The 15,430-nt window shown below is 39.2% G+C and overlaps 2 protein-coding genes across 2 annotated transcripts in view; both read right to left on the bottom strand.

The window, feature by feature from the left end:
* Positions 1–3,077: 3,077 nt before the first annotated feature.
* Positions 3,078–5,487, bottom strand: foxl3 (forkhead box L3). The gene is made up of 3 exons (XM_020083018.2): positions 5,284–5,487; positions 3,890–4,058; positions 3,078–3,701 (listed from the first exon to the last, which is right to left on the bottom strand). Exons 1-3 carry the CDS (start codon positions 5,388–5,390, stop codon positions 3,228–3,230), a joined length of 750 nt encoding a protein of 249 aa, XP_019938577.2. The 5' UTR covers positions 5,391–5,487; the 3' UTR covers positions 3,078–3,227.
* Positions 5,488–10,124: 4,637 nt separating this feature from the next.
* fam20cb (FAM20C golgi associated secretory pathway kinase b) overlaps positions 10,125–15,430 on the bottom strand; it is a 51,662-nt gene continuing 46,356 nt past the window's right edge. The window contains exons 6-11 of the mRNA XM_020083565.2: positions 15,226–15,406; positions 14,501–14,610; positions 14,113–14,194; positions 13,452–13,511; positions 13,044–13,194; positions 10,125–12,015 (exon numbers count right to left, since the gene is read on the bottom strand). Coding sequence (XP_019939124.1) covers positions 11,899–12,015; positions 13,044–13,194; positions 13,452–13,511; positions 14,113–14,194; positions 14,501–14,610; positions 15,226–15,406 — 701 coding nt within the window. The 3' untranslated portion in view covers positions 10,125–11,898. The remainder of the gene's footprint in view (positions 12,016–13,043; positions 13,195–13,451; positions 13,512–14,112; positions 14,195–14,500; positions 14,611–15,225; positions 15,407–15,430) is intronic.

Here is a 15,430-nt window from a genome sequence, read left to right as displayed (position 1 = left end):
TTGTTTTTTCTGTGACATATTAAACAGAACATCTTTTTATTATTATAAGGTTATTCTGTGTCATAGAGCTCCACTGTTATTGGATGACTATTACACTTAGTGACACAATTCCTTCATTAACAATGCATCAAATGGGTATTAAAATAAATGCATTAATCCACAGCTGAAAGTAGTCCACAACAAACCCACCATGTACACCTGTATATTTAAAAAACTACAGTCCCTAGGAAATTACTTTGACATTTTTAAAACAAACACAGACGTCTTTTTAATGTCTTTGTTGTCAGTATATGAGTATATGATGCTGGGACTCACCACAAAGCTGTTTATTGAACCCGATAGTAATAATTGAGCCCATTGTAATAGATTACAATACATAGTAAACTGTTCCTGTCATGTGTAATCATATATTTGTGCCTTTAAAGAAGTTCTCTGTAGGTTTCAGGTGCAGGGGGCATTAAAACAATACGCGTAAAGGGTCAAATAATGGCTCAACCTCTTTTCTAAAACTTTACTGAAGGTGGCATGTTTATGAAATGAGATGTGACAAATTTAAACATCTATCTGGCAGTTCTCTGAGTTTTATTTTCCTTTTGAATGTCAAACCCCTTTTTCCTTTTATTAAACTGCCCATTTTCCCCTTTTTTCCTCTCTTCTCATCAGCTCCACTCCCTCTTTATTCCTGGGAGGGACGTTCCTCTAACAGTCAACATCTTCCAACTTGCATTGATTGACATGCTGTGTTGATTTTCTCATTACTGACACACACACACACACATACATACATATATATATATATATGCACTGGAAGCCATTTCAAAAAACAAAACACATATTCCAGCGTTAAAGTGCGCTCAGGCTTCACCTGCAGCACGTGCCACAGAAATGGCAAAGGGCAGAGATGCATGTACGTCAGAGGCCTGGGGCTATTTCACTGATCTTCATTAGCTGCTCGCTCCTAGTGATAGCGCTGAGATTATTCACCTCCTCCGACCTCAGCTCGAGCGAACAGCAGAATTACACAGATACATTCTCATTAGAACAAAAAACAACAAGCTAATATTTATCTTCATCCCATAATCCTCACCACAGCCTCAGCCGCTAAACAAGCACCGGAGATTAAATCACCTGTTTGTGTTTATGATTTATTTTATATTAACGTTGCAGATCAACGCTTTTCCCAATTTCCTCCACCTGCACTTCTGCTGTTTCTCGCCCAGAGCTGCTCATTTTACCTGGCGAGCGTAATGAAGTCTCAAACAAAAACACATCTCCACACTCCGATAAATGGGAAATGACATTGTGTGTGTAATTATAAACAAGTGGCAGAAGATGGTAGGGGGATTAGCTGGAATGAAACTTACTGGATGAAAATATGGTAATTTAATGGAGGACGTTCATTGGTGAACTGCGCCAGTAGCTACACTTTCACACATTCTCTGACAACGTAATATGTGCATTGACTTTTTGGGGGCCTCACTGTTGCCTTGTTTCTCTTTAGCTGCCTCAAAAGACCCCGCAGCCTCAGAGCACTTTATGCTAAGTTAATTTACCCAAATATATCCACGGCATCATGATGGCGACGGCAGCCAGCTATTCAACATCAACAACTTTGTTAATGGAAACTTACTGATCCATAAACGCTTGTGCTGCCACAGACGTTTGCTGGGGGGCAGTTCACATATGAATGTTAAAAACCCACAGATCGATGAGGGGCATTTGCAAAGGAGGCATAAGGTGTGTTTAATTATAATTGCGTCTGGTGTTCGTGTGTGTGTTTGTTGGGGGGAGGGGCTGCTGCTGTTGCTGGCTGCTTCGCGGGGGCCTCTGTATTTAAATAAGGTCACATTTCGGCCTCACCTTGCAAGTGTTCTGCTATATTAAATGCCACTCATGATAAGTGTGTTGAAACTCCTCTGATGTAGTCAAGACATAATATAAAGGTTAAATTGAAAAATGTCCCTTCAGCTTCTCAGGCACACGCCATGATTGATCTCCCCCCGAACAGGCAGGAAATGTTACAGGCCTCCGTTTGGTTCGGCTTCTCTTAAGTGTGTGAATACAGTTTGTTGTAATGAGGCCTGACGGGATTAGAATTTAAGTGTCAGTCAATCAGGATTTTGAAAGGTCAATGAAAAGAATTTGCAAAATGTGGGAGGTGGGTGGGACTGGAATAATTGAATTCAGTCAGAATAGGCCTTTTTTAAAGAAAATACTATTTGTAGAAAAACACAGGTAACACCGTCAACAATGGCTCTGACCTGTGTGATATTAGTGTGTTTGTATGTTGTTGTATGGAAATGGATTTAGTTCTGAAGGTCGTTATTTACCTGGAGGTGATGTCTCCACCCCTGACAGTTTGTTTGTTGTTTTGTCTGTTTGTGAGCAGGATTATGCAAAAACTACCGGACAGATTTCAACAAAACTTGGTGAAAAGATGAAGGGTGTGTCAGGGAATACATTTTGGCTTGGATCTAGATTAGAGAGTGAATAGAGGATTTTTAAATAATTTTCTTTAACATTGTAAGATACAATTTTTAAAAATGTATTTATCTTTTTTTTCTTCATTTTCACTGATTTCCCAGATTGATTAGTGTGTGAAATTTTGTGCAGCTTGATTGACTTTAAGGAGAGTGTTGGGCTCTTCTCTTAAGAGCTTTGAGATCATGCATTTTAAGATTAGACCCTATACAAATACATTGAATTGAATTACTGACATTCTTGTCATTTTGTTAGGTTAAAATAACTGTAATCAGAATAGTTTAAATTCTGCAGACCAACATAACAGGGGACAATGATGTGACGACACAGACATGAACATAAACTCTTCTTTTATGAAGAACCTCATGTGACCTGAAGATAAATCAATAAATCCAACATATGGAGTTAGTTTCACTTTGTTTCAAATATTTTAAACACATCATCCTCACAGCTCCTGTGTATTTACATATATATATACATATATATATAAACCTATACTCTACGTCAGTACTGAACACTGCACTAACAGCAACAACATGAACACTCCACTGTTTTGTTCACATTTCAACTCTGACAGCATGATGACCTGATCACACTGTACTGTACCTCTTTATTTGTTCCTCATGTATATTTTAAAGTCTGTAAAATTCCTCTTGTGGAATCCCTCTTGTCTCTGGATGTCCTTAAACCTCCCAGTTTTGAACAAGTCACCAGTTCAGTCTCTTTGTTTCTTTCCTCTCATGTTCTCACAGAGTCCAGAAGTGCAGGTTCAGCTGCTGGGACTCCAGAACATGCAATGGCGGCCCTGTGGGCCCTATGTGCACGGGGCCATAGGAGGATCTGTACCCAGGTAGGGGTGGATCTGGAGTGGACAGGATGTAGTCAATGCTAAACTTGATCTCCGACTCTGGTTTCCCCTGCTGGGTGGGGTTTGGGATGAGGAGGTTTTGCTGCGGACCCGGCCTCGGCCTGTCAGGGTTCAAAGGGCAGAGGGTGGAGTCAGATTCTGGGTGCCGGGCTGAGGGTACATGTTGATTGTTGTGGCTTTCCAGAGGGTGGAAAGGGGTTTCTCCAGAGTCACGGAGGCTGATTTTCATGTTCCTCCTGCGCCGGCGACGCCGAAAGTTACCATTTTCAAAGAGGTCGAGCATGGATTCACAGCCAGTGGCAAAAGTCCAGTAGTTTCCCTTCCCCTTCTCGTTGCCCTCTGTTCGAGGAACCTGGAGAAATAAAAATAAAAAACGTATCAATGAAGAAATACATTATTATTACTGGCTGAATTAATATTCATTCATGTGGTTTAAAAGGCATTTAGGACAAATTTCTTTCATTAGCCATTAAAACACATGAACATCATGTTAAACAGACGTGATTTCCCAGGGTGCCCTGCGTTCTGCTGAGTATTTACCTTGATGAAGCAGCTGTTGAGAGACAGGTTGTGTCTGATGGAGTTCTGCCAGGCTCTCTGGTTGGAGCGATAGTACGGAAACCTCTTCATGATGAACTCGTAGATTCCCGACAGAGTGACACGCTGCTCGGGGCTCTGCTGGATCGCCATGGCGATCAGAGCGATGTAGCTGAGACACAGACATGGACAAGGTCACCAGCTGGAGGATCCGTACCTTTATGTTATTCTCTTTACTCAACACTCTAACATACCACAGATGGTACATCTGTAAAAGTAATAAAAACTGCAGAATCTATTTTTCATGAATAATTTGTTTTGAAAATTTGTACCACAAATTTCTGAATTTTCAAAGGGTGACCACTAATTACCACTAGTCGACCACTTATAATAAAGAAATAAAGAAAATTGTTATGTTCCATGTGTTAAATGGGGGATTTATTAATATAAAAATATTTGATATATAAATATAAATATACATATATATATTTATACATATATATACGTATGTATATAAATTTAACGATTACAATATTTTTAAATCAAGTGATTTACTGAGAAATGTTTGATATTCTTAGTTTCAGAACATCAGACGCTGTGAACAAGCTTTTATAAAATGACTAATTTAAACTGACTTCACTTCATTAGAAGGATTAAAAGAGGTGATGGTGTGTAAAATCTGCTGTCAACACCACAAACAGAGAGCGAGTGTAAATCCATTGACTGTAACCGTGTTTTTGAGCACAGCAAGTCGAAGTAATGCATCATTTTCTATACAGATTTCTGAAAATGTCACCCAGCTAAATTGTGTTCAGTAGCAATTTTAATAAATGATGGAGATTTGTGACGTAAGAGACAAGACAATGATGAGAAACACAACAAAACACTGGAGCAAAATTAATGAAATGTTTTGAAAATGATTTTGAATTCTAAACTCACGCACAGGTAAGCTGCTGTATAAACTATATTTGTTGTAACATTAATTAGTAAATTAGAATGAAGATCAAATTAAAAACAGTAGCAACAAAAGAAACTCAAATTAACTCATTATTTTCTGAATAGTAAAAAATAATTTGAAGAGTAATACGTGCCAAAATAAGAGTCAAAGCTTTGATTATTGTTTTGAGAAATAAAATATGATATAAATGTAATATAATACTGAAATTCTATCATGAATTGTAATGGGTGGAAAATGGGAAAAGTGACCTGGTAAAACTGACATAAGCTGACACACAAATTCTTTCTGTTCTCTTTTACCAAACTGAAAGCAAAAGCTACCAATAAAAGTTCTGTATAATCACAGGGTCTATTAAATGTATTTATCTACGCTTGTGGGAAAACTGAAGAGGCTCAGTAAAAGTTACAAAAGAAAGAAAGCAAAGTGAAATCCTCCATACCTGTATGCAGGTCTGCACATCTTCTTGTCCTCGTCAGTGCTGGATGAAGGGTATCCGTCCCCATCGTAGTTGAAGCAGTTGAAGGGGTAGTGGGTGTTATCAAACATTTCTACTCTGTGAGGACGTGTGAACTCTGCTGCTGTGGCTCCTCTGACTGTCCCGGCCCGAGCCCAGCAGCAACACCTCTCTCCTGCTGCTCAGCCGGCTGACACACACTCATACACACACTCACACACTCAGAGCAGCTCTGCTGATGACGGCTGCCCCTCCAGCCCCCCTCTCCTCCCCTCGTCCCAGCTGCTCTGCAGGTCTCAGGACCCCCTCCCTGCACTCTTACAGCCCTGCTCCTGGTCCTCTGCACTCTTCTGCTTGTTTTTTTGCCATCCATGTGTATTTTATATTTCTGATCAAGATTTTATTTATTTCACTGCCCACAGTTTGCTGCTTTTATCACCAAAAAATGCTGGACAGTTTCTACCTTAATCTTTTAAAAGAATCTATACTTTCTAATCTCTTAAGTGTTGGGAAAAATTTTTTTTATACAATTTCCCACCATGAACATTCTCTTTTAAGGCCATATCCTGCACTTGGTACTGATATATTATAATATAATTATAATATTAATCCGAATAATACACTTTATCTTTATAGCACTTTTTTTAAACAAAGTTTCTGTTTCAAAGAATTACAAAAATGGAGACTAACACATAATACATATGCACATACACACATAAAAAAGACACTGTATATTAAACACATTTAAGTTTTAAGAAGAGATTTAAAAGACACTGATGTTTTTCTGTCTCATCTCAATATGTATGACGTTCCACAGTCTCAGGACTTTAAAAGCAAAGACCCTGTCTGGAATATTCATGGATGGTCAAAGGAAAATAAAAATGTTACTCAGCCACACCCTCAGCGGTTACACTCAGTGAAGTAAAATCATTATTTCTCTGTTTAAGTCTCACAGACAGGAAGTGCTCACGTGCGGAACATGTGGCCTCAGTGCATCAGAATGGCTGTGGGCTGGATCAAACTGTTGGTGTGTTCAGGCTGAGCAGGACGTTATGTTCCTGATCTGATTTATATTTTTAACATCACTCAGTAACTTCATTCACTCTACCGATGAATGAAGGATATTTTCAGTCCATTCTCAGATCTAGTATCACCTGATGTGACACTAATTCATGATAGAAGTCTGTGTGTGTGTGTGTGATGTATAACTGTATTGGACTGTGTTTTAATATGTGTTTATTGTGACTTGCCAGGGGGCTGCAGGTGATAATGTGATAATACGCCTTGTGTGGTAAAATGCATCAAATGGTAACATTCATGTTTAGTAGTGTACGTGAAATAAATAAATAAATGAATGAATAGTTGGGCGGCGCAGTTATTGGGATCTTTCTGTGTGTCACTGTGGTTTTTCTCCAGTAATATAAATATTTTTAGCTTTTTATACCAAAAACTACATTTCCCAGAATACAGTTCAACAGCATGGATACAATTTCTTTCTTTTTTAAATCTGTTGTGCATCAAAATCAAATCCAAAGACATTAATGTGTGTTTGCAGAGTGAGTTTTACTTCTGCGACTATTAACTACCTTTTTGTGCAATTTTACACCAGGGCAATCCTCTTTATCGTATTAACTAATTATCACATAATAATAATAAACTTAATTGATATAGAACTTTTTCAACAGAATTATGCTGCACGGAAAGAAAAAAGCAGATTAAAAGAACGGCAAAAAAAACAAGAGAAAGTGAGTAATGCATCAGCAAAAGCAAATAGACTTCAGCAGAAAGACCTGGACTCAACTAGTCTGCTTTCACAGTAGCGGCATGGTCGTCTGAACCTGGAGAGTGTGCTGCACACTGCTCCTCCTCCTCCTCCTCCTCCTCCTTCAGTGGGATTCTGGGTGGTCTCACCATACTCACAGGCCGCCTTCATGTGTTATTCTGTTTCTTTTTATAGCCTAATCTCTCCAACTGTACTTAAAACAGCTAAACCCAAACCAACAAACAAGATCCTTTGCATCTCTGTTGTCTTTTTCTCTCTGTTAACTCTTTGGGGTGTGTGTGTGTCCACTCTGGCAGACGTTTAGTCAACAACGGGAAGTTTTGGAGATGCTATCTATAATGCTCTATAATGGCCATAAATTGTTTCCGTGTCTATAAAACAGGGGGATGTGTATTTTGAAGGGCTCTTAACAGGGCAATTGGAGGCCTCCTGTGGGGCGACCGAGGCTGAGGAAACAGCCCGAGGTCTGCCAGGCCTCTGTGTGTGGCCCCGCAGGAGCAGAGACGTGAACAGAGGCTGAACACTGGTGCGACTTGGAGACATTAAAGCAGTGCTCTGTTTGTTTCTGATGGGGTAATGAAGCAGCTAAAAGGTCAATGCTGTACTCAATTTTAGGTGCAGGCTCAGAGTTTAAGTGGCTTCATTAAAACTGCGCTACATCATGAAGTAAAATAACTTTTCTGAAAACTTTTCTATTCAATCACATTACATTTATGAATATGTTCTATATTCAAAAAAATACTTGAAATTATGTTTTAGCTCAACCAGTAAAAATATCACAGTATGTAGTCAACAGTACTGCCAGCGGAGGAATGCAACTTAATACATTTACTCAGGTGATGTTCTTAAGTTCTTATTTGTAATGCACTCATTTACATTTTCAGGTTATATGCAGAAGACCATCTTTGGCTGGTTGTAAAATTGCATGTTGAGATTTTAAGTTAAATAATAAATGTCTTTCTTTATGTCAAACTGTGAAATACTGTGTATCAATAAGTAAAAGTAAAAGTTGGTGTGACCATGGCCGACATCAGAAATCAAATGGAATATTTAATGTTATAATACTCATTGAATACTTATTCCTTCTAATCTAATCTAATGAACCATGTCTTGCTAATAATACTTGTATTTAAGGAATATTTCCAATACAAGAAGTTTAATTGAAGTTATAATTCCGTCCTGAATAATTCCACCACAGAGTCCATCAACACTGAGACACTTAGCCACAGATCAAGAGAACAGACTTAAACAAGTGAAGTTCTCTGTCTGAGTCTGTTTCCTCCAGAACAGAAGAACAGATTCACATATGAAACAGTGAGTGGGATCAGCACAGAGTGTAGAGGAGAGGAGGAGGTTACAGTATCAGGCTGGTTTGAACTCAGATCTGATAAGAGCCTCTTGTCTCACTCCCATGACGAGGCTTCCTCTGGCGTCCTGTCTGCGGCCGGCCGCACTGATTACAGCCCTTGGTTGTCCTCTGGTCACTCTCTGTCCCTCTGATGGTTGTCTCACAACACTGCTTCCTCCATTCATAGTCAGCCTGTGTGTGTGTGTGTATACGTGCGTTATGTAAACCAACCAAGTAGCTTTTCTGGGGGCTGTTCTGCGAGGAAAGGTTATCAAAACACAACAGTGCAGTGGGAACAGTAAACATGCTCGGCACAGAGCTAAAGGGGCTGAGGGCCGTTTTCCTTTGCACTGTGCTGTGCACATATCCTCACTGTGTGTCACTAAATTACACTGGAGCGCCACGGACAAGAAGTCCTGAACAGGCCTCTGATCACCTGAGTATATACCAACAACTCTGCCTTAATGGGTCTGTTGTGTTTATCTTGATCAGAGCTAATAGCACGTTGTATTTAGTTGTGTGTCTGTTCCAAACTGGATAAATAAATCTTTGTTGAATCATTTCTTCAGATGGTAGGGTGGGATTATTTCTGTTTTCCATGAGCTATGTGTCTGCAATGTTTTCAACATCCAATGTCTCATCTGTTTTTCTTTGGAAAGGCTAATACCTTTTTTTTCCCCCTGAATCCAGTTATTAGACATTTGGTTCGTGGGTCAGATTTAAAGTCCACCTCCCTTAAAAATGTGTTTCGCTTGTTGTTACTTCACTTAACTTCTGTATGGATTTAAATCTGAGTTAAAAATGTGAATATGTGTCAGTGATTCGGAGATTAATTGAGATTCAGAAGTCTGAGGAGGAAACTTGACGTGTTCAGTCTACTCACACTGAGACTGAAATTTTGTATGAGACATCTTGTGCTCGGCTGTTTGAAGTTTTAAAGGGAAATATTTACATATTTCTTAATCAGACAGCAAATTATTATTCTAGGTTGAGTAACTGTTTAATATCATTTTCAAATTTATAATTTTTATAACATATATTTACATTTTTATCTTAAATTAACAATATGACCTGATGCTTTTCATCTAATGACTCATCCAAAAAGAAATATAAACTGGTAGACTGGTAAAATAAAGACTGTTAAAGGGAAATTGCAACATTTTGAAATGAGAACATTGATCAAAACACCAGTTTACCAAATAGAACCTCATCCCATTCTGTCAACCTTCTGCAATTTGATCCTTTGGTTCAATTTAAATTGTTTGATCTATTAATAGGTTTCCTCAGGTTTTGAGAAAGGTGCCATGAAGGAAATAATTATGATACATATTCTTGTTATGGTTAATTAAAACTTGGTGGAGATATTATTCACTTTTTTGTTACACAATAACTACTGGAAAGATTTGGATGAAACTTGGTGGAAGGATGTGGGTCAGTGAAGGAAATTCTGGTGTGGATCTGGATCACGAGCGGATCCAAGAATTCAGTTATACTTTTTGAATTTTTTTTATATATTCATGTAAATCCCTGGAGTTTAAAGACAATTACAGATTCCACATTAAAATAAATCTCAAATATCACTTTGGCTGCAGGTTGTAAGATGTGGACATCAATGGCCGTTATCATCTCTTAAATAACCTCATGTTATAACTCATGTAATTCTCCTACTAAAGAAAACATAGAGACACTATGAAATCCTGCTCATTTTCTTTTATTGCACTTTTAACCATGATGCAAAGAAATGAGCAATAAAATCCACAGAAACAATGAGTGTGATGAAAAGAAAAAAGCAGATCATCTAAAGGTTCTCCATGGATCCACACGTCCATACACACTCACCTGACACAGGACTATGGAAACTTAGACTGCAGAATAAACCCTCATGGAGACAGATGGAGTCAACACACACACACACACACACACACACACACACACACACACACACACACACACACACACACACACACACACACACACTCACTCACTCACTCACTCACTCACTCACTCACTCACAGACATATACATGTAGACCTCCGTGTCTTATCTCGTACCTGGGAGAAGCTCAAACCTTTCCACTGTGAAACCAGACATTCAAGTATTTCTATCATTGCACAGGCACTAGATATTTTCCTACTGTATATATTAACTTTCAGCCGGCAACTGAATCATTGACGCCAACAGTTCGGCCGTCTGCTGTTGGCGATGAATGATAATTTACATCCTGAAAAATAATCTCTCCACAACAGCAACATCTGGACATCAAATATATTACAAAGAAAACAATACTATAAAACCTTTAGTGTCACATTTTGCTTGTGGTGCCAGAAACATAACCTCCTGTCAGTTGCATTGAGAGAAATAGAAACAGAAAAGAACAGTAGTTGGATTAAATGTTGTAAACAGAGGCACAGACTCGTTCTTCTGAATCTTACTCATGGTGACTATGAAACCATTTAAAATCAGGTTTGAGTTTTGGAAATGGGTTGAAATATGGAGAGGGGTCATTTTACTGAGAGGCACAGACCTGGCCGCTACTTTTGCACATGCTCAGTTTGCCCTCTATTGGACAAATGAAGAAGTACATCTCTCTGATGTCAATTGAACAGCTCCTATTAACAGAAAACAATAAATATGAATTTCAATAAATACTTTCTCAAGGACATTAATGGGCAAAATGAATCAAATCCAGGAGTAAACCTGCACTCCAATCAAATATTTCCATCTCCAACACCAATGGTAAGAGCTGAAGCAGCTCAGCAGAAATAGATTTAAAAAAAAGAAAAGAAGAAAAGACACAACGCAATAAAACATTCTGTAGCGAAACTCAAAACGTCATTTTGATAATTAAGACAACAGGAAGTCGATCTCCTCTTCCTCCGTGAACCAAACACTGGAAATACCAACGATATGTAGAAACACGTGACTCAGCTTGTGAGGAGGGGGGAGGGTCAGGAGGTTCTTCACAAGTCCCTCAGAATTCACTGAATTCAAAGAAAGGGTCCCGGACAAGACAGAGAGAAGGCGTCCCTTGCGAGACTGGTTTGGTAATGCTGCGGTGGGTCAGTGGGTGCTGGGGTCAGCCGTGGTGCGGTGATGCTCTCCTACACTACAGACAGGGTTGGATACTTTAAGGAGTCTGGGTGATGCGGAATGGTTCTGTTCCGTGCGGACCCCAGATTCCGTCCAGAAGTCTCCGCTGCGTTCTTCGCCTGCGTCTCGAGTTTCATTTGTCAAAGTCCAGTCCTTTCCAGCAGGCCTCTACTTCCACGCAGCGTATTTTTATCTCAGGCAGGTGGGCTTCCTCTGTAAGTTCAGCACAAACCGAGCCCCCCCAGAGGAATTCAGCACAGATGGAGCTCATCTGTGCCACAGGAAGCCAGTTCAGTTTAGAACAAAGACTGGACCTGCTCCGTCCAGCCTCCTATCTCCAAGTATTCAGTTCCATCCAGGCCCCCCCACCCCCAGACAGCTACCTCCGTCGTGGGCCGGTGTGAATGTGGTCTGTCCCCCTTTCCCCCTGGAGGTCGTCCTCCATCACGTAGCTGTAGCCCTCCTTCTCGATGCACTCTGACAGCACATTCAGCACCTAGTGACACGAGACAAGTCTTTTTTTTATCGTTTTGTCCCCATTAGAGGTCAAACAGGGTCCTGGCTCTTAACGGCCTCTTAAAAAGACACACACATAGTGGCAAATTCAATGAGTCGATTTATGCTCCTCTTATGTCTGCACAGTAAGCAGCCGTTAAGCTCAGAGTGGATACAGCTACTTCAGCTCTGTCCACAGCAAACAAAAGTCACGTACCGGCACCTTTAAAACTCATGCATTAACACATTATGTCGGGTTTGTTAAGTTTGTTGTTAAAGTGTTTATTGTTTTTGGAGGTTTCGGTGGGTGAATTCTGTCACTTCTGGGCAGAGGCAGGCTAGCTGTTTCCCCCTGTTTCCAGTCTTTATGTTCAGCTAAGTTAAAAGGCCGAGAATATTCCCTGTATGTTTAACAATTCCTTTAAAGAAGGGCTCAACTAACAATTATTACATCGGGAATTTTCACCCGTCTGTTGTTTGTAAGCAAGATTACAGAAAACAAAAGGAGGGATTTCCAGAGAACTTGGTGGAAGGATATGTTGTTGTTAAAGGAAGAAGTCATTATATTTTGGTGCAGATCTAGTTTCTTTAACTTAGCTATTTTTTTTGACATTTTCCCTGATTTCCCAGGGGATGATTGATGGACTGTTGGGCCTTGGGGGAGGTTTGAGCTCTACTGAGAGCGTTCTAGTTTGTCTGCCAACCGTTTTCTTGATTACTTGATTAACTGATTGATTGTTTGGTCTTAAAATACAAGAAATATGTGAAACATGTCAAAAAAAAATTCCCAGAGCCAGAGTCGTCAAAAGTAGTTTTTTGTTTTTTGGCTGGTAGTTAAAAAAATAAGAAGTAAAAAAATAACCCAAACTATTAAAAGATTAACTTACTGAAAATTAATGAATCAATAGACTCATTTTTTCAGCTCTAATTTGTTGATTAAAATAATAAAATAATACACTGTACAGGCTGTACACTGTAGAACTGTAGAACTGTAGACTGTACATTATATAAGGAATATGAAGCACAGACCTGGCGTATTCGTCGGTCCATGGCCTCCAGATGCGGCCGGATGAGGATGGGACTGAGTCGGTCCCTCACCAGGGATTCTGCCATGAGCGTGGACAGCTTGTATTCTTCCTTAGCCAGCAGCTGCAGACGCAAGTGGGTCGACTTCCTGACCCTGCAGAAAGAGAGCGCCCGCCCGGGACAGCAGAGTCAGTGCTGCCTCGTGCACGGCTTTATAGGCTCTGCAAAACTGATCATGTGCAGACAACAAATCACATGCGAATCCTGCTTTTATTTTACTCTGGGGTGGGGGGTCGTGTAGCTGCAGTAAGATAACGTCTTGAGCATTTATAAAGGTTAGAAGCTTCACAGGGATTTCGGTCTCTTTTTTTCTCCTGAACAGCTAACCACACCCCCCTCAGAAGGCCTTACCTGCAGCACTGGGTCAACGGCACCAGGATGGACATCTCATCATGGGAGTGCTTCCCAAAGCTGGAATGAAAAACAGAAGCAGAGTTAGTACTGGATATGATCACTGACTGGTGTTTTTGATGAGCGTGAACACTGTGCAACAATTTGGTTTGTCTTGCAAACGCCTTTGTTAAAGTCAGTTCTGTCCCTTTATTTGTCTGAATGTAAAATTAATACATGCATCATTTTATGTAATGTATAAATGCAAGCCTTGTATTATACATTAATGAATAACACAGCCTTTATTTCAAAATGCTCAGTATTACCCACTGACATATTGTAGATATATGTAAAGTAGATGTTTGCATATACAGTATATATATGTACAATGTCAGTTAGATATTTAATCAGTTAAAGTGCTGCATCCATAACACATTAATGCTAGTTTTGGGTTTATGTTGTTATAAAGTTAGCATCGGTGCACACTTCAATCCCATGCATTTGTTCAGGAAATCCTTTGCTTGATTAGATGTTGGACATCATCTTCATGTTGTGCAGGTGTTTGTAGTTCTCTTCTTTGTTGTTATTTATATGGACGTGCATTTACACTAAAGCTAAACAATTAGAACCAGAATAGCTGCAGAGCTCGTAGAGACTAATCACATGACAGTTTGTGGCGTACCCTCGGCCGTTGTCCAGATGAATGATGAAAGTCTCATTTCCAAACTTTTCAAACGTCTCATAATGGTGGCGGTCCATGTTCCCTGTATTGGAATATACATAAAACAAGAGGGGGGGAAAATAAATAAAGTGTGTTAATGTGAGTCTAATGTGGCTACTTATATATTACATATATATATATATATATATATATATATATATATATATATATATATATATATATATATATATATATATATATATATATATATATATATATATATATATACATATCTATAAACATATACATATATATATATATTTGTATATATTCATTATTCATTATTCAGCACGAGAGGAAATTCACTGTTAGGATGTTTAGTTAAACAACGTGAGACGTGCAGACTCACCCATGAGGAAGTCAAAGATGGTCATGTCCATGATGTCCAGCAGCCTCGTCCCGCTGTCGTAAGGTGGCGTCTGTTTGACCTCCTCGCAGTAGTCTGGGTCCACCTCCCACCTGAAGAATTATGTGCAAACATTTTACATGTACAAGAATTTGAAACCAATTTTTATTTATTCTAGAGAAGTAATAAAATGAGGGCTGTAATGACGTTTGTAATAACAAACTATTAAAGAAATATTGCAATCAACTGTTTCTTGCATGAATAGATTTGCACGGTCTGTGAGTCAGCTTTGTCATATGGAGGGCCAAAACTGCCAAAATTAAAATAAATAGAAAACAAATAAATTACTCAATAATATATAAATAACCAAATAAATAATAAATAAATACTTAAATGAATAAAGGCTGAAATTAGTAATTGAATACTTAAAAAAATAATTACAGCTCTTTCTATATTTCTACATGTTTTATCTAATTATGTATTTCATTATTTATTACTATTCGTTTTCTCCCTTATTATTAATCCCTTTATCTCTTTATTTATTCATTTTTAATTTTCGCAATAGACTGTTGACACAGATCTCTTGCTCTGCTCTCGTCAATCAATCAATCTTGAGTTAGTCAGTGGGTGTAATAAAAACCCTCCGATACTACAGGGCTCCACTGCGCCTGCTTCTACTGAGTGTCAGTAAAGGCAGCACTGTCTAAAGCACAGGACGGATCTCTTACTCTGCCTTCTTGCGTTTGTGGTAGGAGCGTCTCCACGGGTTCCTCCAGGTCTTGCGTTTGGCGAGGGCCAGATCCGGTAGGAAAGCAGCCAGGGATCCCTCGATCTGGTCTGGTTTCCCGCACAGAGCGTGCTCGGTGGAGCAGTAGTACGAACACTCTCCGTAGAAACACACGTTGTTGGCTGAGAATCGAAGAGGAAACACAC

Source organism: Paralichthys olivaceus, chromosome 21, assembly GCF_024713975.1.
Source record: "Paralichthys olivaceus isolate ysfri-2021 chromosome 21, ASM2471397v2, whole genome shotgun sequence".
Classification (NCBI taxonomy): domain Eukaryota; kingdom Metazoa; phylum Chordata; class Actinopteri; order Pleuronectiformes; family Paralichthyidae; genus Paralichthys; species Paralichthys olivaceus.
This window is presented reverse-complemented; position numbering and strand designations above follow the sequence as displayed.

Excerpts from the sequence above, each read along its gene's own strand:
- foxl3 (XM_020083018.2), bottom strand. The coding sequence starts at position 5,390 with ATGTTTGATAACACCCACTACCCCTTCAACTGCTTCAACTACGATGGG. Across the intron at positions 4,059-5,283 it reads ATGTGCAGACCTGCATACAG|CTACATCGCTCTGATCGCCA; the intron begins GTATGGAGGATT and ends TCTGTGTCTCAG. Across the intron at positions 3,702-3,889 it reads TCAACAGCTGCTTCATCAAG|GTTCCTCGAACAGAGGGCAA; the intron begins GTAAATACTCAG and ends TTATTTCTCCAG.